This window comes from Alosa alosa, chromosome 15 (assembly GCF_017589495.1).
Source record: "Alosa alosa isolate M-15738 ecotype Scorff River chromosome 15, AALO_Geno_1.1, whole genome shotgun sequence".
NCBI classification, from domain to species: domain Eukaryota; kingdom Metazoa; phylum Chordata; class Actinopteri; order Clupeiformes; family Clupeidae; genus Alosa; species Alosa alosa.
In genome coordinates this window covers 6941191-6967159 of record NC_063203.1, presented here as the reverse complement: position 1 = coordinate 6967159, position 25969 = coordinate 6941191, and the positions used below count along the sequence as shown (strand labels likewise).

General features: G+C 41.8%; 1 protein-coding gene across 2 annotated transcripts; it reads left to right on the top strand.

Moving 5' to 3' along the window:
• The first annotated feature begins 5220 nt into the window (after window positions 1–5220).
• On the top strand, window positions 5221–25044 carry itpkcb (inositol-trisphosphate 3-kinase Cb). Of its 2 annotated transcripts, none has more exons than XM_048265059.1 (7): window positions 5221–6395; window positions 15492–15591; window positions 19239–19452; window positions 20406–20610; window positions 21856–21957; window positions 22306–22377; window positions 24641–25044. In XM_048265059.1, exons 1-7 carry the CDS (start codon window positions 5250–5252, stop codon window positions 24857–24859), a joined length of 2058 nt encoding a protein of 685 aa, XP_048121016.1. In that variant the 5' UTR covers window positions 5221–5249; the 3' UTR covers window positions 24860–25044. The 2 variants fall into 2 exon arrangements, with proteins under 2 accessions (XP_048121016.1, XP_048121017.1); XM_048265060.1 differs by lacking the exon at window positions 5221–6395 and adding an exon at window positions 15074–15345.
• The last annotated feature ends 925 nt before the right edge of the window (window positions 25045–25969 follow it).

Below are 25969 nucleotides of genomic sequence, written 5' to 3'. Positions count from 1 at the left end.
AAATGTTTACAGTATAGGTTGAACTAACAGCATTTGTGCAAAACTGTACATTCGGTTTCATTAACAGCTGGGGTAATGTTAAGTTCAACTTGCTAAGTGGCGATATATATGCTTAGCTGCTAACAGTTTGCAGCTAACTGATAGCAGCAATGCGAAGTTAACACTGCCTCAGACCATGCAGAGCAGAAAACAAATATTCTAGGTATTCAAGCCCTTTGATATTTTTGTTATCGGTTATGAGGAAGTGGTGGCGCCTGGGGTCTAGAACTAGGCTGTATAAATTTGCCAATAGCAGTTGTCTTCATGAGCTCTCTTAATGAAGTTTAGTTCTAACGTTAGCCATTTCTCATGAGAAACGCTTGCTAGCATGCTAAGTTGATTCAAAACGTGTACAGATTAAACTGTGTATGGTTTACGTCGATATTCCTACTGTATTGATAAAACAATTAGGATAATTGGACTCATAACCTTACTTACTGAGAAAGCCATGGTCTTTTATCTAAAATCTTTCGTTGTGATTTAGCAAGAGGACTTAGGTTGCAGTGTGTGGAATTTGAACGAATGTGCCGTTATTGAGGTGCAAAATGGCGTCATATAATTCCAACGTATGATTGACATTTTAAATTCTATTGTGATAAATGTACTAGGCCTGAAGCAATAGAGAAAAATTAAGTTGCCAAATCATAATATTTTTAGCTTAACAGTATTAATTAGGTCTCTGGAGAAATAATTTAATTTAACATTTAATGTGAAACTTAATCAGCTGTTTTAGTTAAACATGGCCAATAGATGCATATTGATAATAATTTTGCCCTCTTTTTCTTTTTGCAGTTGGAAAACTGAAAATGCAGAGCAATGAACTGGACATGTAAGTTGTGCTTGTTTGGATGTGAAGTCAGAGGTCAGTTGCTCAAACACTACTGATTGAAACATGGAGGTTACACCAGAATAATGACCGAAAAAAACTGCAGAGGGTGGTGAAAACTGGCCAACGATCACCGGTTCCTCACTCCCCTCCATCAAGGCCATCCAGGGCAAGTGATGCTTGCGTGGTAGCGCAGCATCATCAAAGACTGTTCTCACCTCAACCACAGACTGTTCACCCCACTCCCCTCTGGGAGGCGTTACAGGTCTCCCTGCACCCAAACCAGCAGGTTCAGAGGAAGCTTCTTCCCTGCGGCTGTCACCCTACTGAACTCTAGCTCTGCATCCCGGTGACAACCAACCAACTAAGCCCCCCCCACCGATGCCTCTTGCCTGTGCCTGTTGAGGTGTCCACCATGACCATGGAAACCTTGGACGGGGACACCCACCCCCATGACAATTGCCCTATCCCACCCATAGTGTTCTATTTATTTACAAATGTACATACTGTAATTACACTTATACATGGCATTTTCTACTGCTCTTCATACTATTCATCCTGCACATACACACGTATTCTTACTACTGTTATAATGTTACTGTTTCTGCACTACAGTACTGTTACCACACTGCACATAGCTGTATACTGTACATATATGTCTATATGGTTCATACCGAATATCCATATTTATTCTGCTAATACATTGCACATATTTATATATAATTTATATTACTCTAAACCACCTTCTGTAAAACCAACTGTATACTACTGTTTACACACGCATATTTCTTATCCTGTCTATGCACCACCTGTCTTTGTATATCACATTGCATTTTTCTGCTTTTTTTCACTTCTAGTTAGATGCAAACTGCATTTTGTTGTCTTTGTACTTGTACTCTGCAAAATGACAATAAAGTTATCTAATCTAATAGTGCCAACTATTTGTGTATATTCTGCAAGTAAACTTTACTGTCCAACATAAAGTACCCTTTACAACTCAAAGTAAGGGTAACTCATTTAACAGTAGTAAATACAACTTCGTTTCAAGTAAGCTTTACTCGAGGGCATGAAGTAAACTTTACTAGTTGGAAGTAAGTAACCAGAACTTTAAAGTCTTAAGTAAGGATAACTTCTTCTAAGTAAGCATTACTTGTAGACATCAAGTAAACATAACTTGGAAGAGAAAAGTTTTGTTTACTTAACTTATTTAAGGCAACGAGTTTCCACCCTTTTTTCAAGTAACCATTACTTATTATTTTTTACAGTGAGCAATAGACATAGACAGGTAAAATGGTTAGACCAGTGGTCCCCAAACTACGGCCCGCGGGCCGGGTCCGCCACCTCATTTTGGGTGCCCCCAAGACATGTCCGTAGTATATAGCACCCGGCCCGCACGGGAGTACAACATCGTCAAACTAAAACCTGATCCGCAATTTCCCCCATTTATTCTTTATGGCGAGTCAAACAGTACACATGTAATACTCTTTTTGTCCACCGGTGGTTGTTTTGGCGCTGTTTTGCGTTTGCCATCGAAAACGGAATGAAATGTAGGCTACCTGCAAACAATGTGAGAGGCCTATGCTGACTGCATCAGTGCTCAAAGTATTTAAAAAGTTTATCAATTAATTGTTAATAACGAACTAACTTCTATTCAAGTCAGACTTTAAATTATTTGTAGGATATTCACAACTTGAGCTGTGTATGCAAAGACACAGAATTCAGAGTTCACACATTTTTAATAAAATATACTTTTGGGACTCCCTGCTAAGACTTTTGGGAATGCAAACGTTTTTTTATTAGTATTATTTAATTTTACACTGATATGGCATGGTGACAATATAAACACAGCTAACAATGGTATTAAATTGCAATAGCCTATGATTAAATGTAATAGAATATTCAACTAAGGTAGACTGCTGTTGTTCACAGCACTAAGCTATTTATGGTTACTGATATAGAACTACTCCGAGTCTCTGACCCTCTCTTGGAGCCAGGCATAGTGAGCTGGCCCTCGGAAGAAAAAGTTTGGGGACCACTGGGTTAGACCAACTCCCCTTAAACCAGGGGTGTCAAACTCAAATTCACAGGGGGCCAAAATTAAGAACTGGGAGTATGTCGCGGGCCAAGCTCAACATTTATTGAATAACCGACGTTTTTATTGAATTAAAACTGTATACACACAAGAAAAAATAGAATGCAGGCATTTCTGAATATAGCCTAATAGAAAAAATATATTGAATATCTGAATAGAAAAAATATATTGGCCTATTTTTTGCAGGTGAACTATAAAAATGTAAATAACATTTAACAAATTATCAAAATTGTAATTGTAACTATTAACAGTTAACAAACTCTCCCTCTGAGAATGGCCGATATCCTGTGCAACAGTAAAACTCGCTTTTACAGCAGCATCACTTTGTGACTTGGCTTGGCTGCGCTTGCTTTCAATTCTCCCACTTTCTGTAGCTTAAGCTTCGCATCCAGATCTTTGTATTTGTCTTCATGTTTAGTTTCGTAGTGCTGTTTTATGTTGTACTCTTTAGTGACAGCTACGGTGAATCCACATGCCAAGCAAACGGATTTGTCCTTGAATAATATGAACATATAATCGTTTTCCCACCTATCTTGAAAGCTCCGATTATCAATCTTTCGCTTCGCCATTTTCGTTGATAGTTTGTCTGGTTGCATGGTTTGTTTATGAACAGAAAAGGCGGCATTAACGATGCAACGCATTTTGGGATTTGAAGTGTTATCGGTGTATGATACACTATATGTACAGTATGTAGCAACTTGATGGGCTGCGTTGCCCTGGGCTGCGCTCATGCGCTGAATAGAATGCTAGGCCAGCTCTAACGCGGATGCGCTGAAGAGAATACTGTCGGGCCAGCTCAGATATGGATGCGCTGTATAAACTACGCGGCGGGCCACTTCTAATAGGCTACAGATTGAATAATGACCTCGCGGGCCACAAATAAAACAAAAATGAAGTTGACTGAGAAAAATGACTGAGTTTGACATCCCTGCCTTAAACCTTTCATGCCATGGACTGGATAATTTATCAATGGTGCTAAAACACTTTGGATAAAAACAAATCCGTAGGCATATGTTTGGAAAAGTGGTGGGATTTTGGCTTTTGCATTTGTTTTTTGAGTTTGCAATGCATTGAGTTTGCGTCTTCATGAATCACAAGTCTGAATAACCCTTCCTATTAGCATAGCTTAGCTTAATGTTCCCCTATGCTTCCTGTTTTTCAAGTTTAGTATCTGAGAGGTTACTACAGTATAAAGTCTAATAAGATGGCAGAATTAAATCAATATAATAAACACAATGTCAGGAATGTGAACATAAAACTGCATAAAATAAATGTTTGCTAAATCAGCAATAGTGTCAACAGCACAGGATACTGTAGGGCTAAATTATATGGTAATTCTGCCCTATCACCATGACTCATTTTGATATAGGCCTATCTAGTCAAACTCATCAGTGTTCTTGGTGAATATGCCTGCGTTGGGCAGTCTATGTTTTACTTCACAGTAGAGTAGGTAGGTTACTGATTGTTTATGGTTTGGCAGTCCTAGGCTACAGTGTTACAGTGTCTCAACACTGGGGGGCAGCAAATAGGCGTGTATCTTTCATGACCATATTTCTTTCTTCTTTTTCGTTTCTTTTTTAATCATATAGGCCCATGCTTTGATATTGTGGGTATACATTTAAAAGCAAAAGCCAAAATAAAATAAAACTTAAGCCTAGCTCAAACACTCAATTACTTATGTTGTTCCAAAACTGGCTGACACAAAAGCAACCCTAAAATATTGGATATTGGACAAGAAAGCCTTTTTAAGATGTTTGCACACGTAAATGTAGGTTCTGTTTGATTAGTAGCCTAGCATATCACTTACAAAAAAGAACTATGAATCTTATTTAGCGACGACAAAAATATGAAATAGGCTAGGTTAGATAATTGGAATCCGACTGTTATAGGGTAAGGATAGCACATCACATATGCTAAATATTATAGGCTACCAAAATGAACTAGGCCAGTCGTAGGCCTAGCCTACTATAGAAATGTTATTGTAATAGCCTACCCAATAGCTATTTTTCGTAAGGGAAAGAGTGCGTCAAATTGGCTTTAATTTAGGCTACTTTTCACATAGGCAATTGTTACCTAGAGAAGCAGCAAGAGACACGAGTAGTCCCTCCCTAAATTTACGTGTTCTTTTTAACGTCGAGTGCGTGTCGTGACGTCGTGAAAAAACAAGAAAATGCATTCATAACTCCACGGGCTCTGACCAAAGATTGTTAAGGCGGAGCTCCGCCTTAACAATCTTTGCTCTGACTCCACCTATAGCCAACAGCACGCGGACCTAGAAGTACGGTATGCTGAATGGGTCAGTCGCATTCTTTATTGAGAGTGTTCGAATCGAGCGAAGAGAAAAGCTGCTCAGCACGTTCCGCAGCAGATCGAATGCGAACACGGCGGAGTTTAGACCTGGAGCAAGGAGGGTACTGGTTTGACAGGGACAGAAAAAGTAAGTCGTCGAGTCTTTCACATAATCGACCAAACTCAGAACCGAACGTGACGTTATTTAGCGGCAGGGCTTTGGAAGTAACTTTAAAGCAACTCTTACGAAACTACCAGGCTGGTCAGGGAATCGACGCCGACGAAAGCCCATCCGGCAATAATGTGCTCACTCGGATTATTGGAGAGTCGGCTCTAACCACACGAGCTGAAAAAAACTTAGATGCGCCCGGTTCTGGCACATCGTTTAACGGGCTCGCTTGCTCTGACCCCTTACACTTTCAATGTGTCAATTCAAAAACAACGGGAAAGGACAATGATTGGAATGTCTCACGCTGGACCATGGAAAAAAAGTTTGGAGAGAACTTTGAAAGAGGTGCAGCTAAGAGCAGGACCCAGTCGGATGTCGCGTTACCGGTCAGATCAGTCCCGTTTACAGCGACAAATGAGAAGCAGCCCTCGTCAGATTTGACTTTACTACTAGAAGACCCTATTAATTCTTATGCTGATAACAGCTTTCCTCTTGTAAGTACTAAAATGACAAAAACTCCGAACACGAACGTGACTTCTCCCAAATCGACGTGTCTGAGCGAACGAAACACCAGTTGTATAAGGCCTACGGAGAGCCGCAACCAGGAATGTTCTCGTTCTCAAGACTCGCTAGAATGTCCTATTCAGAGTAGTTCGTCAGTCAGTTACCCAGGAACCATTCCTCGACTTGTCATCACCCCAAGTCCTGGTCCTGGACCACAAACTAGTGACATAGGAGTCGGCAGAGAATCTCTTGATCAACATCCAGATGAGGAGTCACCCTGCTCGGACAGTGGATGTGGAGGCTCCCCTGTCCCATCACTGTCTCTCCGAAAACTCTCAAGTTCTTCCTCTACGTGCCTGTCTTCTGCTTCATCTTTTGAGGAATCCGAGGACGACCTCACTGGCAGTGACCTCGAACCGAACAGTCTCTCTCCAAGTTCATACAACATGTTGGGCAGCCCAGACGATGTTACAGGAGTAAGTATTACGTTTTCCTAAGTCAAATGTTGTTCCCCTCCCCTGTAGCCTTCTTTTGTGGAAGGTGTTATTCATATATCTGTAAGCCTGTGGTAATGCCTTTGTCTGCTGATGTAGGCCTACTAAATTCTCATGATGAGTGGAGCCCGAGTCATCAACTACATAGCTTAAAACACTGTAGTTCTAGGCCTATTGTACAAATGATGAAGTGAGCAGTCCAGACCATATATTGTCATAATTTTGAAGTTATATTTTCACTCAGTAGGCCTAGTGCATCTTGTTCTTTGAGTGAACTGTGGCAGTAAAGTGTGTTTCGAGTGTTTTTTTTTTTTTTTTTTTTTTTTTTTTCTAGTCTATGTGGGGTTACTCTCAAAGGTTACTCGAGAGCATTTAATAGCAGCTCTGAGTAACACTAACTATAACTGGGCAATATTAATCATTGGGGTCTAACAGGCTGTTGATAGCCATCCACACATAATGGCCCAACATTTCCGCTGTTGCATACGAAAGGAGGAATAACACTCTGGCTTGGATATAGACTAATAGTCATAATTAAACATTTTATGGAAAATTTCTTGAACAGCAATCATAGAAACATCAGGCTACTTCCTAACCTCTGGCACAGTCATAAATATTTTAACTGATGTCATACTTAGCAAAAGACTGCACAGCAAGTGTTATCGTTTAGGAGAGTGTAATGTCAATGATGTGCAAACTTTTAAAAGTTTGGGCCTAAGCTTAGTCATTACTCATTATTATTGTGTTGATAAAACTGTATGCTCCTGTTCTAAATGGAATCAGACATCTACCATATTCTTCAGAAGCTGTCGTCACTTGTACAGGTTGACCTCTTGGGTATTTGTATTTGTATATCGTGCAGTCAAATGAATTTTTCTTTTGAGACGGATCTCTAAATTGAAAATGTTCCTACATCTCTTCCAGCCAAAACTGTCTGTCCGGTGCTTGTCTGATGCCTCATTAAAAAAAAAAAAAAAAAGTCAGTGATTAATGTCACAATAGTTTGCAATTGGGTCACAGCCTATCCACGTAGCCAGAGTAAAGCTCATGAGAGCACCGAGCCGAGAACGAGGGCTTCCTCTCCGCTGGACGCTTTCTCATCCTGAAAATTGGTTTCCCAAGAGTCTCATGCTGAAATCTCCTTGAGATCCTCTTATCTTTCTGCCTTGATGAATCAGACTGGGGACATAACAACCCTACTGATAACATGGTTTTATTAGTGGGCCATTAACATGTATGTATGAGACTATGTTTCTGTTTTATGGGATGTTTGGTACATCTAAATGAGGTGTAATTTTAATGTGATGATCCTGGCCATAAACTAGCTTTGCTGTCATCCTGAACTGGGTGTGTTACTCCAGGAACAGGCAATCGAGGGTCAGGTTGGTGTGACGGTGCTCTTCAAAGGAGTACTTTTCTGATTACTAGGCTATTGCATATAGACACTTGTCGGGAAGTGTGCTCATTGATTTCTTTATGTTTGTCTGTCAGATTCTCAGGGCATTTTACTCTCTGTTTCCCTTCCCAGTGTGAAGGTTTGCTGTGGTGGGGTGTAGCTGGTGGGAGTGGGGATTGGAAGAAAGAGAGGGAGGCATGTCTGAGGGCTGACGGTTGACCGACTGTTTGCCTTCAGTGCCTGAGTCACTATGAATCAATCTGGAGAAAATGAGTGTGAGGAAGTTCTGCCTCAGTGTCCTGGCTGACTCTGAGGAAAGACTGGTTGGTGTTGATGTTCCTGTAAACAGCTTGTGTATCTCTCTCTCTCTCTCTCTTATTCCTGTGTTTTTTTTTCTGTCTTCTTCTAAAGCCTTTTGTTATCTTTGCTTCTGTATATTTGGTATTGGCATGTGCTTTGTTTTTTCCTAGCATTCTTTTCTGATGTGTCAGTGTCTGTTAGGCTATTTAGACTAGCCTTTGAATCAAACATGGAGGAAGTCCTCGGCAACTTCCACTGCACTTGCTAGTGGTAGTGGTATTTGTCCAGGGAACCGCATATGAGCTAGCTACGTAACATGCTTACACCTCAGGGAATAGAACCATACAGGCTTGCATATACGCTTTAGAGAATCGTACGCTTTAGAGATGAAAACAAGCACAGGCTCTCTCTGACATACAGTACACACACACACACACACAAATGTAAAAACTTGCACAAATACCTACGCACATACTGATGGCATCTCTGTCACGGTCGACAGTGTGTAATGGAAAATTGGGCTGAAGGCGGTTCCGTTGCTATGCAACATTGTTTCCATATATGGAGTTGCTTCTCTTTTTTTTTCTCCTCTCTCACTCTTACTCTCTCTTACACTGACATGCACGAGTACAAAAACAGACTGTCAACCTTAAGCTTCTCTTGACACTTGACAGTACGAGTGGGAATCGGAGTAACTCATGAATCGATACTGTCATGATACTTTGTCCACATTAAGGGTAATGTAACAATTCAGCGATTTAGTTTACAATGCATCACTCTATCTGTCTGAATGTAGAAGAAGAAAATGGCAAAAATATGAAAATATATATTTATTTACTGCACTGATACAGTGTACAAAGTGCATACATTGAGCTTAGGGCCTCTTAAAAATCTAAAAATATTTTTAGAAGGCACAAAAAGTATACCCCTCACAAGAAATTATTTTGCATATTTTAGTGTTTCTAGAGACATTTTGGTGTTTTTGCAAATATGTGAATTGGTGAATGAGATAATTGTACAATTAGTAAAATTATTGGTATTTGATGCCAGTATATCAATAGCATATTGCAAATAGAAGTAATGCGATAGAACAGTCATGGCATGCATGCACTAATATGTTCTAATGTGATTGTGCATCTTGTAGATCCCTACAAAGTTAAACCTTACAACTCACAATGTTTTGTCACAATCACTAGCCTACATTATAAAAGTTGTTCCAATAAAAGAAAGAACAGAGCTCTCTGTTCACACTAAAATAACTGGAAGATCCACACTTAAGAGGGTTTCTCAGAGAGAGAGAGAGAGAGAGAGAGATTTTTGGTGTAAACAACCCTGAGAGGTGGCCTTCCACATGCCAGCCAGAAACTAGCCATCACTTTCGATAGCAGCCCCTATCGGGATAGACTTGTTTCTAAACCCCTCAAGACCTGATCACAAAAGACTGTTGTGATGTGGAAAGACTGTCTTGGGCTTATTTATTTTCATTGCCATTCTCTTCCTTTTAAATAGAAAGGTGCATTCAAATGTAAATTGTTTTTAATGTAGCCTATATTCTACTTAACATTCTTTGATCTAATTTGTTACTCTTGAACTGTAGATGTTTAATAGACTCTATTGTACTGTAACACACCCACACCCAGAGTTTTCTCTCTTCATCTCTCTCCCTCCCTCCTTTCCAGTCTCTATTTTACTTGAAGATCCAATAGTTGTTCGACTGGTTTACCCTCCCCCGGTTTGGTGTAGTAGGCCTGTATTCGCCCCAAGGAATTTCTCAGAAATGGGGTAGAATGAGGAAGGGCATAATTATGGGTCACAGAGGTGTGTAGGTAGGTAGGGAGGGAGGGAATGAGGGAGGGAGGGAGGTAAGGCAAGCCCAGGGCAGACAAGAAAGTTTGAAGTCGCAACAACAGAGTGTAGCCTATTTGTTTAACAGTTTCTAGAGTATAGTCAAGTGTTCAGGCTGTGTGAACTGGTGATAAATGTGTATGACATTACTTTTGCATTAGTTTCAGTTAGAGCTTTGTGGTGATAAGAGGGTAACTGTGCCATTATATTATGAATAGGAAATCTTCAGTCCCCTAAAACTGAAACTGAATTTGACAATTTCCTGTATCTTCCTTTACACACTTGGCTTTGGCAAGAGCTCAGCAGCTAGTCATCTAGGCGTATCATCAATGTCATTGTTTTTATTTATGCATCAGGAAAGAACAATTTGAGACTCTGCATATGAGCTGTAAGTGTGTCAGTCTATTTTTGCCAGTGCACAAATGTGCGAGTGCGTATGTGTGAAAGCGTGCTGTGGTGCTGTGGCTGAGGGAGGAAAGCTAGATAAGGAGACCGGCCACTGTAAAAGCAAAGGGAGAGTGATGGGATGGGCAGGAGTTATGTAGTTGCGTTATGCAGCCAAAGCTATTTGTATTTGACTATTATAATTGTCAAAGTGACAAATATAAGGAACAGGTCTCTGTTCTCAGGTCTCCGAAGGGGCTGGCTCACAGTGTAACTTTGAGAAGTTCATGGCGTAAACACTAGAACAACTGGAAGGTCCGCACTTAAAAGGGTTTCTCTGTGAATTGCAGCTTTGATGAGCGTGTTCTGTGCTCATCAGATTTTCAGACCTTTAGTGATCCTTATTGGTCATTTTGTTGTTGATGTTGAAGGAATAGAATAACACGCTGTTTTCCAATTTCACAGTAGAAGGACAATTATGTGGGTTGATCTTGGCACTGGCATACTTTATAACATCTGCTGCATTTAGCCCTCTGCACAAATGGGTGGAAACGATGTGAGTGTACAGTACAATATTGTACTACTGGCCAAAGCCGCATATCAGGACACTTCCAGAGGAGATGCACTGGAGTCCTGAACTGCTGCTCCTCAGCAGAAAATATTTCAACAGCCGCCCTAAACCTGTATAGCACCGATGTGAATAAACTGGGCAGGTGTACAGCTTACTTGATTATGGCTGCTGGAATACAGTGCTTTGAAAGCTACTGCCTACTTTCCGCGTGCCAACATTGCCTATATGCAATGCACTTCCTGGAAGGCTTTTCAGCCAGCAACCATTTCCGAGTGACCATTACCTGCATTGTTTTAGCGTGCTTGTTTATATGGACACAGTTGAGTGTTATGTAAGGGATAATGTACATGCGGACAATACATTATCCCGCTTATTACACGGCTACTTGTCAAAACGAGAAAAGAAACCTAACTCAATGGGTCTTTAAAAAATGATTTTGCTACCGCGTTTGTGTCTTCCGCTGACAAAATAAATAGTTCGCCACACAGATAGAACTTGACAGTTTCAGGTGTTGCGTGGCAACGTCTTACTAGCTTACTTTCCCTTTCAATGAAATTCCATTGCAATAAGCGAACCGAAGCGAACGGACGTCTTGTGGAGGGCAGGTGATTATATGGACCCTTTCAAGAGAGTTCCATTATCAGCATCATAGTTGGCCCCACAAGACTTCCTTTTTAACATTCCATATGTTATCTTAATGCAGAGGAAGTAGGTTGGGGCCCAAATAGAACGTTCAAGCATTGTTTTTGTTTTTATTGTTGAAAGGGTCTATACTTTGCCGGTGATTTATGTAGATTATTAGGCCCGAACGTTGGGAAGGCCCATTCATGTGAATGGAACTTTCTGCAGCACTCTGAAGAGCCGTGTAATAAACCTAGTGAATGAGCATGTTAAAATGCTGAAGGATTTATGCGTGTGTTTTGAAGTTGAATAAAGAGTTGAACTGTTGGGCATAAACAAGATCGGAGTAGCCTGATGTAGCCATACTCAATTTCCCAACCTCACATTTTGTGGGCGGGGGTTAAATTCTGGCTGGCTTCCAGACTACATAAAAGGAGCAGAATATGACTGTAAATGCCATTGCTGACGCTCCACTGGAAATAAATATGCAGGCTGAAACAGCCTTTCGTGGCATATAGGCCAGTGGTCATGCTAAAAGAGTGTGAGGGCAGCCAACCTCACCCGCTGGCCCTCCATGTGCTGTCCATGTCAGACCAAGCCTGTGCCACTAACCGCACACCCAGCACACAAATAAGCTACAAATAAGTCATGGCTTGTTGAGTATTAGTCAGCTTGTAAGTTTCCAAATTGTTTCTGTTCCCACCATCTGGCTAAAATCTCTTACAGTTAATTTCTTTCTTTCTTTCTTTCTTTCTTTCTTTCTTTCTTTCTTTCTTTCTTTCTTTCTTTCTTTCTTTCTTTCTTTCTTTCTTTCTTTCTTTCTTTCTCTCTCTCTCTCTCTCTCTCTCTCTCTCAGTGTGAATCATATAAATTAAGGCATACGTTGTTCAGCCAGTGAGATGGCATAACTACCAGTCGTCCATTAGATGAGACTTCTGGACAGTACTGGCCATCATTCATCCCAGACTACAGGCACATGCTCACGCTCACTGAAAATTCATGCCGGAGATCTTTGCAGAGCATGAGAGCGAGAGCAATGGCATAATCACTAGCAGGGTGACCTTTGACTGCAGGCAGACCTGAATGAATATGGTAGAACTGGTGCCTGCAGTTTAAAAGTCAGTCTGCCGTCACTATGACGAAAGCCAGACATTCCTGCCATTCTTAAAGGGTAGGGGACAGTTGACCACCAGATGTGGAATCTGGAGATCTCTATGTTCACTCCACGACAGGCCTAAAAATGTAAAAATGTCAGATGAAGGGAACTTGGTAGTGAAACATCTTGTTGTCTCAGTTAGTCTCTTCCTATCTACAATCATTTCTTTGTTATAAATGAGCTATGCATTGCGTTATAGAACATGCAAAACTAGCACGCTAACAAGCCTGCAGACTTGCCTGGATGTCAGCCTGGATGTCACGTTTGTGTCTTAATATGATCACCATCAAAATCAATTCAAGGATGTTGTTTAAAAAATAGCTGCCCACAAAAACAAGCCTTAAAATGAAGGGAAAAAATGGCATGATGTTGTTTTGAATATTTAAACGTTTGAAGAAACAATGTCTAGGCGTTTGTGGTGGTTTGTTGGGTAGGATGTGATGACTGTCAAAGGGCTGTTGGTATATGTGGTGACGGTTTTTAGCTAGCCACGGGGGCGGATGTTGCCACAGCCAGATGCCCCAGCTACTCTAAATAGTCACCCATCCAGCGGAGACTTCACTTCACACACAACATGCTCATGCCTCTGGACAAAAGATTGGTCCACCAGCTTTGTATGCTGTGTGCACAGACAACTGTAATGTATGTATTCTACAGAACTGTACAGGGTATAATTAACTGAAAAAAAGTCTTGAGAGTTCTAGGTTGAGATGTTGGTGTCTGTGGCAGGTGTAGTGCTTTTTGTACCCGGGTATTACAGTGACCCTAGTTACAGCAGTTAAAGTAGGTGGAGAAACGGTGACCGTGGGTGGTGTAACAGGAGGTTTTGGGCAGTGCATGGAGAGCTACATTGTGTTGTACCGTGATGTGATGTATTGTGATCTGATAGTATATTTTTACTACCATATTTCTCTTAGAGACTCAATCAGGACGATGCAAGATCAGGATCCAGGCTTTATTCTTTTCAATGAGGGGCCAGTGGCCCTCAAGGGAGAGAAGTACATGTTTGTTTCACCCCATCCTGGATTTCACCAGATTCTCAGTATTCTCTGACTTCTCTGACTATACAGAAACAGTCTACCAAATTTAAGTTACACACAAAGAGAAGGAGTGACCTATTAGTATGAATATGCAAGGTAAAGGTGTGGTGTGTGGGGGATGTGGCCTTTTGGCCAGCTTCTTTGTCTTTTAATTAAAACTACCCCATTTCCTGGGAAGTCATTCAGAGGCCTGGACACATGCTGTTCTACAAACATTAACATTTCACACCTGGTGATAGGCAAAAGGCTATAGACAGGCAAAAGACAGGCTTTCATTGAATTCAAGGATAAACAAAGGATGCTTGCATAGGACAAGGACAGGAGAAATACAGTAGACTATAAAGCTTATTCACAATTCTTTCAGATCTCGCCTAGAGAAGCAGATGAGAAGAGTTCTTGTTTTCTCCCTCCTTTTTGTCTCTTCACGTATTCCTCTCCCCCTTTCACATTTACACACACACACACACACACACACACACACACACACACACACACATACACACACACACACACACACACACACACACACACACACACACACACACACACACACACACACATACACACACACACACACACACACACACACACACACACACATACACACACACACATACACACATACACATACACACATACACGCACTGGGATCACCCAATTTTTTTTTATCTTTGCAGGGCCGTGCTTATGTCCTAAAGCAATATCTGCCCTACTGAAAAAAAAAAGACTGCCCCCCCTTTGCCTCCTTCACCATCTGTTTCTAACACACACACACACACACACACACACACACACAGTCAATAACGGGTCATTCACAACAGGCAGGTGTAGGTTGTGGTTGGATAATTCAATCTATTTGAAAAGGAGTGGGTTGCTGTGCTCAAAGACTTAATCTGGTAAAACAAGACCACTCTTTCTCTCTTGCATCAGATAGTATGTGATGTGAAACCAACACATCCAGGTGACCTTATCAATTACTTTGGTGTGTAATCAGGACCTGTTGTGTGTTGTGTTTACGTCAGAACCCCCAGGCAGTGACGGGGGTGACCTTGTTCTCTGTTTGTTCCCTGGACATTGTTTTTGCTCCCCCAACCTCCTACACACACCCAGCCTCTTCACACAAATTACGCACACACTTCGACCTCCCCCCACCCACCCTCTCCACACTCCCTCTACCCTGTTTTCACTACCACCTCCGACCACACCCCCACATATACCGCTGCCCCCACACACACACAAAAAGACACATACACCCCACACACACACACACACACACACACACACACACACACACCCCCACACACACACACACACACAGACACATACACACACGCTCACACTCGCACAGCCCTGAGGCCTGGGAAAAGCACGACAAACACAGTGGCCACTCTGTATACAGATGACTCGTCTGTTTGGAAAATCGTGTTAATCTTATCTCCGCCTCATCCAGCCTGGCGTTCCATGCCCTCTGATCAATAAAGATCCTGACAGAGAGAGAGAGAGAGAGAAGGAGACAGAGAGAGGGGAAAAAGAGAAAGAAAGAGAGCGCGAGGCAGCAGAGCTACCTTGTGGGCCTTTTGTGATTTCAGACGTGCGGCTGTTGATCCGACCAGACTGAGGTGTGGCCGCCAGGATAATGTTTAATCCATTACAGCGCGGGTTGCTCTTTGTGCCCCATGTGCTGAGAGTTTATTTAAAGTCCAAAGGTGTGGACTTGGATTTCTGTCCCGTTGTTTTATTCTCTTGTCATGTTTTCGCCATGCAGACAAAGTCGTGGAGGAAGCTGAAGACGATGGTCCACTGGTCGCCATTTGTGGTGTCCTTCAAGAAGCGCTATCCCTGGGTACAGCTCACTGGACATGCAGGTAAACCCGTTTCCCATTGTCCATCTGTGCTCCTTTTTATCCTCTTCTGTCTTTCTTCTCTCTCTTTCTTCTTCTGTCTCTCATTCTTACACACACACACACACACACCACACCACACAGGCATGATTAGAAATTCACACCTCCATGTCTGCAAGGATTAAAGTTCTCCGTCGTACGACGGATTTCCGTCAATTTGATTTTAGAAATGCCATATTTGAGATCGATGCAGATCCGATGAGAAAACTACAAATATTAGGTCCGATGAATTAATGTGTGTGATGGTAAATGTTTAAAGACCTAGGCTAATACATGGATTTCTATGGAACGTCACGAAAACATGCGTGCGCAACCAAGAGGCAGAAAGCACCATAGAACAGCATAGAGCAATGCAAAGGAGCAAAAGAATAAAATGAGTTTTTGTGCTGAAAACTGCACCAATTCGAAATCACGATGGTTAGAGAATGTTAAATATGTTCAATATCCCTAAAGGAATGCATGTCTTCGCCAAAAATGACATACGATGTTATATTAATAATCCAAATGAACTTCAAACTTTGAAATATAGTCTGAAATGAGATGTTATTATCATTGAGACAACAGGGGTATACAAAAAAAAATCCGATTGTAGCTTACAGCAGCCGACTATTTAGGTTAAGTTTATAACGTTGTGGACGACCACCAAGCGTCTTCTGCCTCAAGGCTGCGTGCGCATCTAGTTTTGTTGGTAAACGGGAAACCCGTGTATAGTGTTATTGAGAACTTTCTGTGTCTCAGTCAGTGACCGCTCAAGAAGATACGTCAGCCATGAGTTTCGCTTTGTTTATGTTGTAGCTACACGCTTGTCTCATTGGCCTGGGGCGTTTGCTTAAAAAAAAAAAAGAACACGTCTGGAGGACTAAAGGTCTAAAAGTTGGATTATAGTGACACAATCGAGACAGCTGATGATCGATCGGTTGGCCAATCCGTTTAACTTTTTTGGATATGATACATTGTGAGCTTTATGTGCGAATTCGGAGAAGAATCGTAGGCTGTGTTCTTTCCGTGCATCAATGTAGACAATTTCTTACTATCGCGAACTCTTGTCAGGGGAGGTCATTCATTTTGGGTGTCACCTATGACTTGAACAGTTTTTAATCAATGCAACAATGCAACTGTGTAAAGCGACGCAATATAAACCGTAGCCTATGCAATTTATTATCCCGTCTGTTATGACATGTAGGCTACAACAATGTTTTTCACAATTTGCAACGGAAGGTTTTGACTGAGAGTTAACATAAAATAATAATAATATTGTCATCATCGCGAACTGTTGAGTAAGGGGGTCAGTCGTGTTTGTGACCCATAGTAGCCTATTTTGCTTTTACATTACATTACATTACATTACATTTGGCTGACGCTTTTTAACCAAAGCGACTAGAGGACTGCTTAAGCCTCACTTTTAACGACAGTAGGTTGTAAGTGTATGTTGACAAAAAATAACCATGCAATTAAAATAGTAAACTTAAAACTAAGCTATAAAATATTATTAATTTATAGCACAAAACCATAACCAGTAGGCCTACCAGAACCTCGCATATTAGCGTCATGATTTGTGTGCGTCTATTTGGCAAGGCCACTAACTGTCATGGATGCGTTGTTGCTAAAGGAAGGCACAGGTGTTATAAGTTGGAAAAATAAATGGAGATGGGCGGCTGTTGGAAACGGGGGAGAACTAGCAAGCCACGGTGTAAAGAAATTAAAGTGCCAGAGGTTTGCTTTTAGGCGGTTTGCTGCAAGAAAATTGTTTATGGATGCAATAGGAAAACGTTTTTAGCACGCCACCAATCAGAAGACCACCAAGGTTAATGTTCGTGCACTTCAGGACATCTTCCCTACCTGGTGCAACTAGCCACCACGACAGAGGTAGGCTACGTTTATCTATGGCTGACCGTTTCTGCGCTCAGAAAGTAGGCTATGCATGTTCTTTCATAGCGCAACACGACCTGTCCCTCACCATATCGCAACCTCTTGTCAACCTTATACAATCTGTTGCTGAAGACAAGCACCCTCTCCAGATTGTTATCAAATGCGCAGACTTCCTGCATGAGCACAGTACACACAGTATTGCTGCTCATTGGAATACTGAGTTGTCTGTAAAACTCAAAATTAACATGTTTTCATTAAATGCGAATGTTCTGATTCATTACTTTAATGAGGAAATTGGAAGTCTTGCCAACTTGATTTTATAGGCATATTAACAAGAAAAAAAATCTCCCCTTTAAAAAAATCTCCCCTTTAAAGGCCACTTTTGGCCTGAAGTAATTAAATAAGAGTGTAAGTTAAAGCCTTTCTACAATATTGCTGCAGTAGAAAAGAACAGCAATGGCTAGTCAGCAATGGTCAGGGATGGTACTGAAATATTGTTTTATTCATCAGGAAAACTCAATCTCAATCAAGAACACTCTCAATTCGACTTATTCACATGGTGGCCATTGGCGGCTAAAACGAGGCTACAGGGTACACAAACCATAGGATTGTTATGTTCTATGCATTCACCTGTAGGTGGCATTAATTGTGTAGTAAGTGTACCCTGCAGCCTCGTTTTGGTTTAAACAATGGTTGCCGTGTGAATAAGCCGAATACTCCCTTTACTTTGCTGTTTGCATCTTTTTGTACATTAAAAAACAATAAGTCGCGAAAAAGGGGTGCTATTTTTATAGGTAGATATGAACAACATATGAATTATGGCCTGAAAAAAGTTCAGTCAAACAATTTTTTTTCACTTTAATCCCTGCTGTCTGTCTCCCTTTCTTAAGGTAAGACCAAAGACCCCTTTAGCTTCCTGTTCTCATTTCCTGACTGCTTAGATACACTTCCTGTCAAAATAGCTCATCCTCACAGCCTTCACTGGTTTCTCACTGGCTCACAGAGCTAAAATGAAGTATTTTCCTCATTTATGGTGCATGTGCAGTGAACCACTGGACGCAATGTGAACTCAAACTAAGTTCAGCTTGCAAATCTTCAGTTCTTATTTGAGCAATGTGAACATAACCCTTTATCAGAACAGAGCCACTTTGCCTACAAAGTGTGACCAAATTAAAACCATCTCTGGTTTTGCTCTTCACATTGAGCAATGTTTAAACGGATGACTGGTGAACTGATAAGGCTGCTGAAATTTAGATCATTGGGAGTTTGTCTTTTGAGGTGGTGAGGTTGGTTTGACAGAATATCCATAACCTTTTTGTCCAGTGTTTAGTTTCCGCATGAATCTTTTCAAATTGTACAATGCTAAGGCAACCAGTCAGAAGGCACCATTATTATCCCTCAGTACGCTGTTGTCCTCTTCAGCAGTTGTGCAGTCTGGCCATTTGCACCCCCCCCCCCCCCCTCTTTCACACTCTTGCACCGGTTCACATGGAAATAAGCCATCTTGTCACATTTGCACATCAATATACTGAACCAGTCACCAGAGAAGAGTATTCACCAGTAAAAAAAACATGGCAAAGTTGTGAGTGAGAGGGGAATTTTGTGTGTAAACAGCCACAAAAATAGCATAGCATAATCTCTCTCCATCTCTCTCTTCTCTTCTCTTCTCTTATCTTATCTTCTCTTTTCTTCTCTTCTCTTTTCTCTCTCTCTCTCTCTCTCTCTCTCTCTCTCTCTCTCAGGTAGTTTCCAGGCAGGGGAGTATGGGAAGCTGCTGAAGAAGTACTGTGAGTGCGAGCAGCTGTGTCTGCAGGAGCTGATGGGGGATGTACTGCGGCCGTTCGTACCCGGCTACTACGGGGTGGTGCAGCAGGATGAGCAGGACTACAACCTGATGGATGACCTGCTAGCCGACTTCGACTCGCCCTCCATCATGGACTGCAAGATGGGCAGCCGGTGAGTCCTGGGCCTGAAGAACCAATAGGATGTTTTATAGAGAGAGTAGAACATAGGATGGGAGAGGCAGAGAGAATTACAACTACAACTAGTGGTCTGTGGTCAACAAACTGTGTGCTTTGGAGGTGCTTTGAATAGAGTATACCTCAGAACAAAGGTGAAATAGCTAATCTGATAGGAAGAACAGAATAGAAATGATATACCGGATGTAGAGTAGAGTTTTCCATGCAATCTGGGGTTGTATTGTAAAATTGATTGGTGGCTGAGTGCTTGTTATGACCTGTTCCTGCTGTTTCAGCTTAGTTAATGTTAAATCCTTGTCAGCATAATCAAGCCTATAAATGGAAATATAGGCAAATGAGATTCTCTTTGACTGTTTTACTTATCCACTGCTGCCCAGATCTAACGGGTCATTTCCATCGATTGAATTTACGTTTGTTTATTATGTGGACGTTATCAGACAGTGGCACAGCTAAATTCCTGCCGGCCAAGATGCTGGCGTTAAGCTGGTGTCTGACTTCAGATAGCCTCAGGTCTTGTGCTTACAGCGTCAGTGGATGCTGCTGTTTTTACTATTGTGTCACCACAAACATTTTGTAGTATTTTTATAGTCTGTATTTGAAGCATCTAATTTATCTATGTAACTATTATTCATTTCTATTATTAATTTGCATAGTTCTTATTATGCTTTTTTCATAAAATAACCATAGGTGTTGACGGCTATTCAAGTTCTTCCAGACCATATCTTTGTGCACTCTATGACAGTACCACACTTGAACTCACTGAGCTCTTCAGAACAACCTGTTCTTTCTCAAATGTTTGTGATTGCAGATTGCACGACTGGGTGCTAGGTGGCTGAATGGAACACATGAATTCAGTGATTTTAAGTGGTTTTAAGTGTCCCAATACATATAGGTTATGTATATATATCTGTCTTCCCCCCCCTCCTGCAGCACGTACCTGGAGGAGGAGCTGGTGAAGGCGCGCGAGCGGCCGCGGCTTAGGAAGGACATGTATGAGAAGATGGTGGCGGTGGACCCATGCGCCCCCAGCGAGGAGGAGCACTCCCAGCAGGCCGTGCTCAAGCCACGCTACATGCAGTGGAGGGAGACGCTGAGCTCCACGGCTACCCTCGGCTTCCGCATCGAGGGCATCAAGGTGGGCCACGTTTCCATCTCCGCAACCCTCCGCAGTCACGCTGGGGGTCTGTTCACTCCTCTTACAAGAAGTACTATTCTGAGAAAGTTATGGCTTAACTACTCCCAGAGAAAATGGAATGAAGGATTCTGTTGGGCTTTACCAATCAAGACAAACTGTTGATTTCCCCTTGTTGCCAAGGATGATGATTCACATGGTAGAGTTAACGTCTTCGAAAGATTCTTAAAATCTTGCTTTGGCACTCCTCGGCTTTTCACAGCTGCACTCGTAGTTCTGCTGGCCCTGAAATACCCTTTTTATCAGTTACGTACTTCATTTGGAAAGGCTCTTCACTGAAAAATCCTTAAAAAAAAAAACCCTGAAAGGTTTCCACATGTCATATCTGTTGTCTGAGAACATGACCCTAATGACTCTAGAATATGACCCTTATGACTCTAAAAAATGACTTTGATATGGAACACAACACTGGAAAGCTGTCTTGACTTTGCCAAAACCTCTCATGCTCTCTTGCATTTGCTGACCCAGGAATTAGCCTTCTGTCTCTGTGTGAGGATAGCATTCCTGGATAAATGAATCATTTAGGTTCCAGAAATTATGACTCTAAAAACATTGACTTTGATATGGAAAACAGCACTGGAAAGCCATAGCAAAGCTGTCTTGACTTTGCCAAGTCCTCTCGTGTGTGTGTGCTAACCCAGATATTATCCTTCTGTCTGGGCGTTAGGATAGCATTCCTGGGTAAATGAATATATGTAAATGATCGGCGCATGCTGAATTCCTCCAGGGCCAACACTGACCTTCTATTCACACTGGCATGGTTAGTGTCATCTATCACTTACAAACATGCATCACTCACTGAAATCTGTGATGGAATGGAACCTCGGTGAGGTTGCGCCATCTCCGCACAAGTTTTGACGCAGTTAGCCATGAATGCAATAACAGACTGTCAGAGATGGCCTGAAACAAGCTCAGACTGAAGGCTGGTGTGTTCTGTTTATATTTCTCATGGTTCAGTGCAGGAAACATTACACTTGCAAATTAGTGTGTATCTAAAACTATACTATAGGTATTATTGTTGGTTTAATTATTGTACCTATGGTCAGTCAACCAGAGCATTTAACCTTTTTTGAAAGAGCCGTCCTTGCCAGGTAACAGAATGTATGTTTATACTGTGGCTGCAGTGTAACATTTAATGTGGTTATGCTATGGTTAAAAATAATCTTGCTGTGTTTTTGTGTGGGACAGAAGGCAGATGGGACGTGCAACACCAACTTCAAAAAGACCAAAGACCAAGAGCAGGTGATGAAGGCTCTAGAGGACTTTGTGGATGGGAACATGCAGATTCTGGTAAGTCTTAGTGGCCCAACCAAGTCTGATTTACAATAATGTACACAGCATGAATACAGGTGGAAAGAATTCAACTCTGAGAGACAAAGACCACATTGTTCTGAAGGAATTGTGAAACAAAACAAAGCAAAACAAGTTCCTTGTCAGTTATTAACTTAGCCCTTTCCCAGAGGTGCATACACTGTAGTGTCTGTAGTGATTTGCCTGTTGTAAAAGCTGCAGGGTCATCTTAAAATCTGCTCTTAAGTATATGTTGGGGGAGGAGGGGTGTTATGGAGTGTTTGTGTACAAGTATATGTGCACAGGTGTGTTTTGCACAGACATTGACTATGTCTCTGGTGTCTGCAGAGAACGTATCTCCAGAGACTGGAGGAGCTGCGCTCAGTGTTGGAGACGTCAGAATTCTTCAGGACCCATGAGGTAAGATTTTAACACTGCACAGAGGACTCATGCACCCTTAAAGCTAATGGTATGTGCCAATGTATGTAGACAAAGCTTATGTTGTTGACCAAGATGGTCTTAAGTCTTCCTAAGTCTGGATTGGTTTATACTGTAAACTTGGCGATCTAAAACGCATGATCACTGGCAAATAGCTTAAATACATTCAGGGGTTTGTCCAGTCCACATTTGGGGTGGTTTTGTTATCAGACGTCGGGCGCTTGGTGCAAAGGCAGTTCTTATGTTTCTTAATCAGTCAGGGGTGTGTTTTTGGCATAACATCCTTTAAACCAATGAAAATGACATCTGTCATTCCCTTTAACAGCAGCGCAACTTTAAACAGACATCAGTATTTTGATAGTGCGAGATCTGCACTCTTCTGTTATTTGAACTCATAGGCAAAGTGAAAGTAACTTCACCGTGGTGTCATAGTTAACAACAGGAGATGGGAATAAGCTTTGCATCGTGATAAGAATACACTTTGCTCTGCGCTTTAGATCACCAAGATAAAGCCCTATGAGTTCAACCCCATTTTAGTCACCATTCTGTTATGATTTACTTCATGGTAGTGTTATTGATCCAGGACCAACAACCAAGTCTTTATATTGTGGATTTACACAAACTTACCGTAAACTACATCAGTCTGATGTAGTTTCTCCTTTAACCCTTAGAACCCGATTGACGCAAAGTGAGTCAAAAAACACACCCTTTCTTCTCTGTCACATTGCTCCGGAACCGTTCATCGCAGCGAGATGAAACCTTTATTGCGTGACAGAGCAGAAGTGGGGCTTTCCAACGAGACTACACACTTGTCTGTACGATCAAGTATGAAAATAAAAAAAAATCATGAAATTAAATCAAATTGCATCATATTAACAGTCTATACTTCTCTGCGTTCACCTGGCACACCCATTACTCGTTTGAATTACTCAAACCCGGATCGCATAGATATGGCAAGCATATCAGATGAAAGAGGAGACACAGGGCTATCTACTGGTACCATGTATATCGATCCTTCTGGCTTATAAAAACAGACGATATGACTGCAAAATAATAACGTCATGTACACAAGCCAATGCTGCACACTAATTACTCTCGTTTGAATTACTCGTGGACCCGTGATCGGATAGATATGCCACGCATGTCAGATGAGAGAGGAGACACAGAGCTATCATTTGATACCAAGTACATCCTTCTGGGTTATAAAACAGACGAAGTGACAGCAAAATAATAACTTCATATAGCTGGACTTACCCCACATTTTTGTCTGTTTTTGTGGCAAAGCATGTTTATAATCCAACGCTATCGTGTGTTTCTCTATGGCAAAGCATGTTCATAATCCGGTTTTGAGATCCTAGCAAATTCCTGCATGGCATCCAATTCAAGGCTCACATTGCATCCCAATTTGTTTAACAAAGAAACACCTTTTTGCCTTTACTTTGTTCATGGCAATGCAGTAATAAGTTGAGAATCATTATGAGTGCCTACACCATAGCCACACGCAGGCTAACACGCAAACTCGGGTTAAGTCAGGTCAGATCAGTTCGTGTCACAGATATGGAGGGCAGAAAGGTCATTTTTCATCACTAAATAAAAAATGGCATTTATTTCCGTAAATCACACACCACATATTTCTGTAAATTGCTCAGCCCCAGAGTATCCCTCCAACATGGCAATTATATTGCCTGATTCAGGACAGTCTGCCCTACACTTGCCCTTGCTGTGGTGAGATACATGTCAAAATATAAGAATTTTTATAATACGCTTTTTGTATTTTAATTCTTTAAAAATCAAAATAAAATCAATGCTATTACCAATACATGAAATGATGGCAGATCTGAATAGCCTAGACTCTGCTGAAAAAAACAATATATAATATGTGTGTGTGGCACTTGCAATGACCAGAATAAATCCTTACGAATAAAGGTAGTGAAAATGCCCTAAAAACAGCTTAGGGTTCTAAGGGTTAATCACTTAAAGGAGAGCTCTAGCTCAAGATTTTATTTCAACTATCTGTCCTCGAAAAGGCTATTCAAGAGGAAGTGTATATGGATTGGAACTGTAAAGTAAACTGCTTATTTGACGCTGACACAGCAAAACAAGAGTTATCTAAAGTGCTAACATGGAGAAGATTCCTACAGATATATGCATTTGTTCGAGGAAACTTTTTTTTTCTTTTTTAATACTGTGGACTCCTCATGTTAACTTCATCTGGACAGGCCTGACCCCTCTCTTGTGTCTGCAGGTGGTGGGCAGCTCCCTGCTGTTTGTGCATGACGCCTCTGGGCAGGCGCGCGTGTGGATGATCGACTTCGGCAAGACCGTGCCGCTGCCCCCGCCACTCACTCTGGACCACCGCACGCCTTGGCAGGAAGGCAACCGCGAGGACGGCTACATGTGGGGCCTGGACAACCTCATCCACATCTTCAGTGCCATGCTGCCCAGCTCTGCCTCCAAACCCTGAGGCCTCCCCCCACCACCACCACCCCACCACCACCACCACCACCTCCTCCCACCGCCACCACCTCCTCAGCCAAGGCAGGCTGGTTAGAAATCCTAATCTCCCAGCTGGATCAACAGCAACAGGCATTACACTGTGGACACTCAAGGGAGGCAAATAAGAAGAAACCATGGTAGAGATGAAAAGACTTGGGGATATGCTTGACCACTTGTGCCTTACTCCTGGGAACATCCTTACACACACTGTCTATTAACTGTTTGACACCTATTTTGGACATGTAGGTTGACACTCGCCCTCCCACTGCCTTCTACAGACACTTTGTGGTGGTTCTCACCAGCACTGCTCTCTGGTAGTCTGCCCTCTGGTGGGGTGAAGAGAGAACACACTTAAATGCTCTGGCTGCCTTAGAGGCAACACAAACAGAAGTGACCTTAAGGAGAAGATGGACAACCGGAAGAGAGAACCTTTTGTTATGTAGAAACTCAACCTCTTTTACTTTTTTATATTACAGCCGAATACGCTACAACACTAGTGCACACTGGATCTTTTCTGGTGTATTTTTTTAATGTATATAATTGTATATTTAATTTTACTCTGCTTAAGAGCATATCCTTTTTTAGATGAGATTCTGCATGAAGAAGAATTTTCAAGCAGTTTTACACTATTGCTGTGGTTTCTCAAGTCTTTCCAAAACTCAAGTGTGAATCTGAGCTCTGTGTAACTAAGAGAAGTACCAGGCCTTTACTGGAAGAGGAACCCCTCAGATGAGGTCTTTTCAACTCACTGGTGTGGCACAGTCTAGCTGTTTAGGTGGGCGTTTACTTTCAGCAGCACTGGAGGTAACCAGGAAGTTACAGCCAGGTACTAGTGTGTCTGTTGGGATAGACCGTGTGAAAGAAGCACCACTGTTCAAGAAGATGATATCAGTGCTAGAGAGCTTGCTGCCTTAATCATGGCTCATAAATACCTCAGTTATAAGCCTACTATGTTAGATGCTGATTTGATTTCTCAGTAGCCTTAGCAGATAGCCCTTCAGTCTTCTTGAAGCGTTTGATAGAGGTGAAAACTGGCTCAGGTGAAAATGTCAGCTCTGAGGATCAGAATGTATTGACC

Excerpts from the sequence above, each read along its gene's own strand:
- itpkcb (XM_048265059.1), top strand. The coding sequence starts at position 5,250 with ATGGGTCAGTCGCATTCTTTATTGAGAGTGTTCGAATCGAGCGAAGAG. Across the intron at positions 15,592-19,238 it reads ACAGCTCACTGGACATGCAG|GTAGTTTCCAGGCAGGGGAG; the intron begins GTAAACCCGTTT and ends TCTCTCTCTCAG. Across the intron at positions 22,378-24,640 it reads AATTCTTCAGGACCCATGAG|GTGGTGGGCAGCTCCCTGCT; the intron begins GTAAGATTTTAA and ends TTGTGTCTGCAG.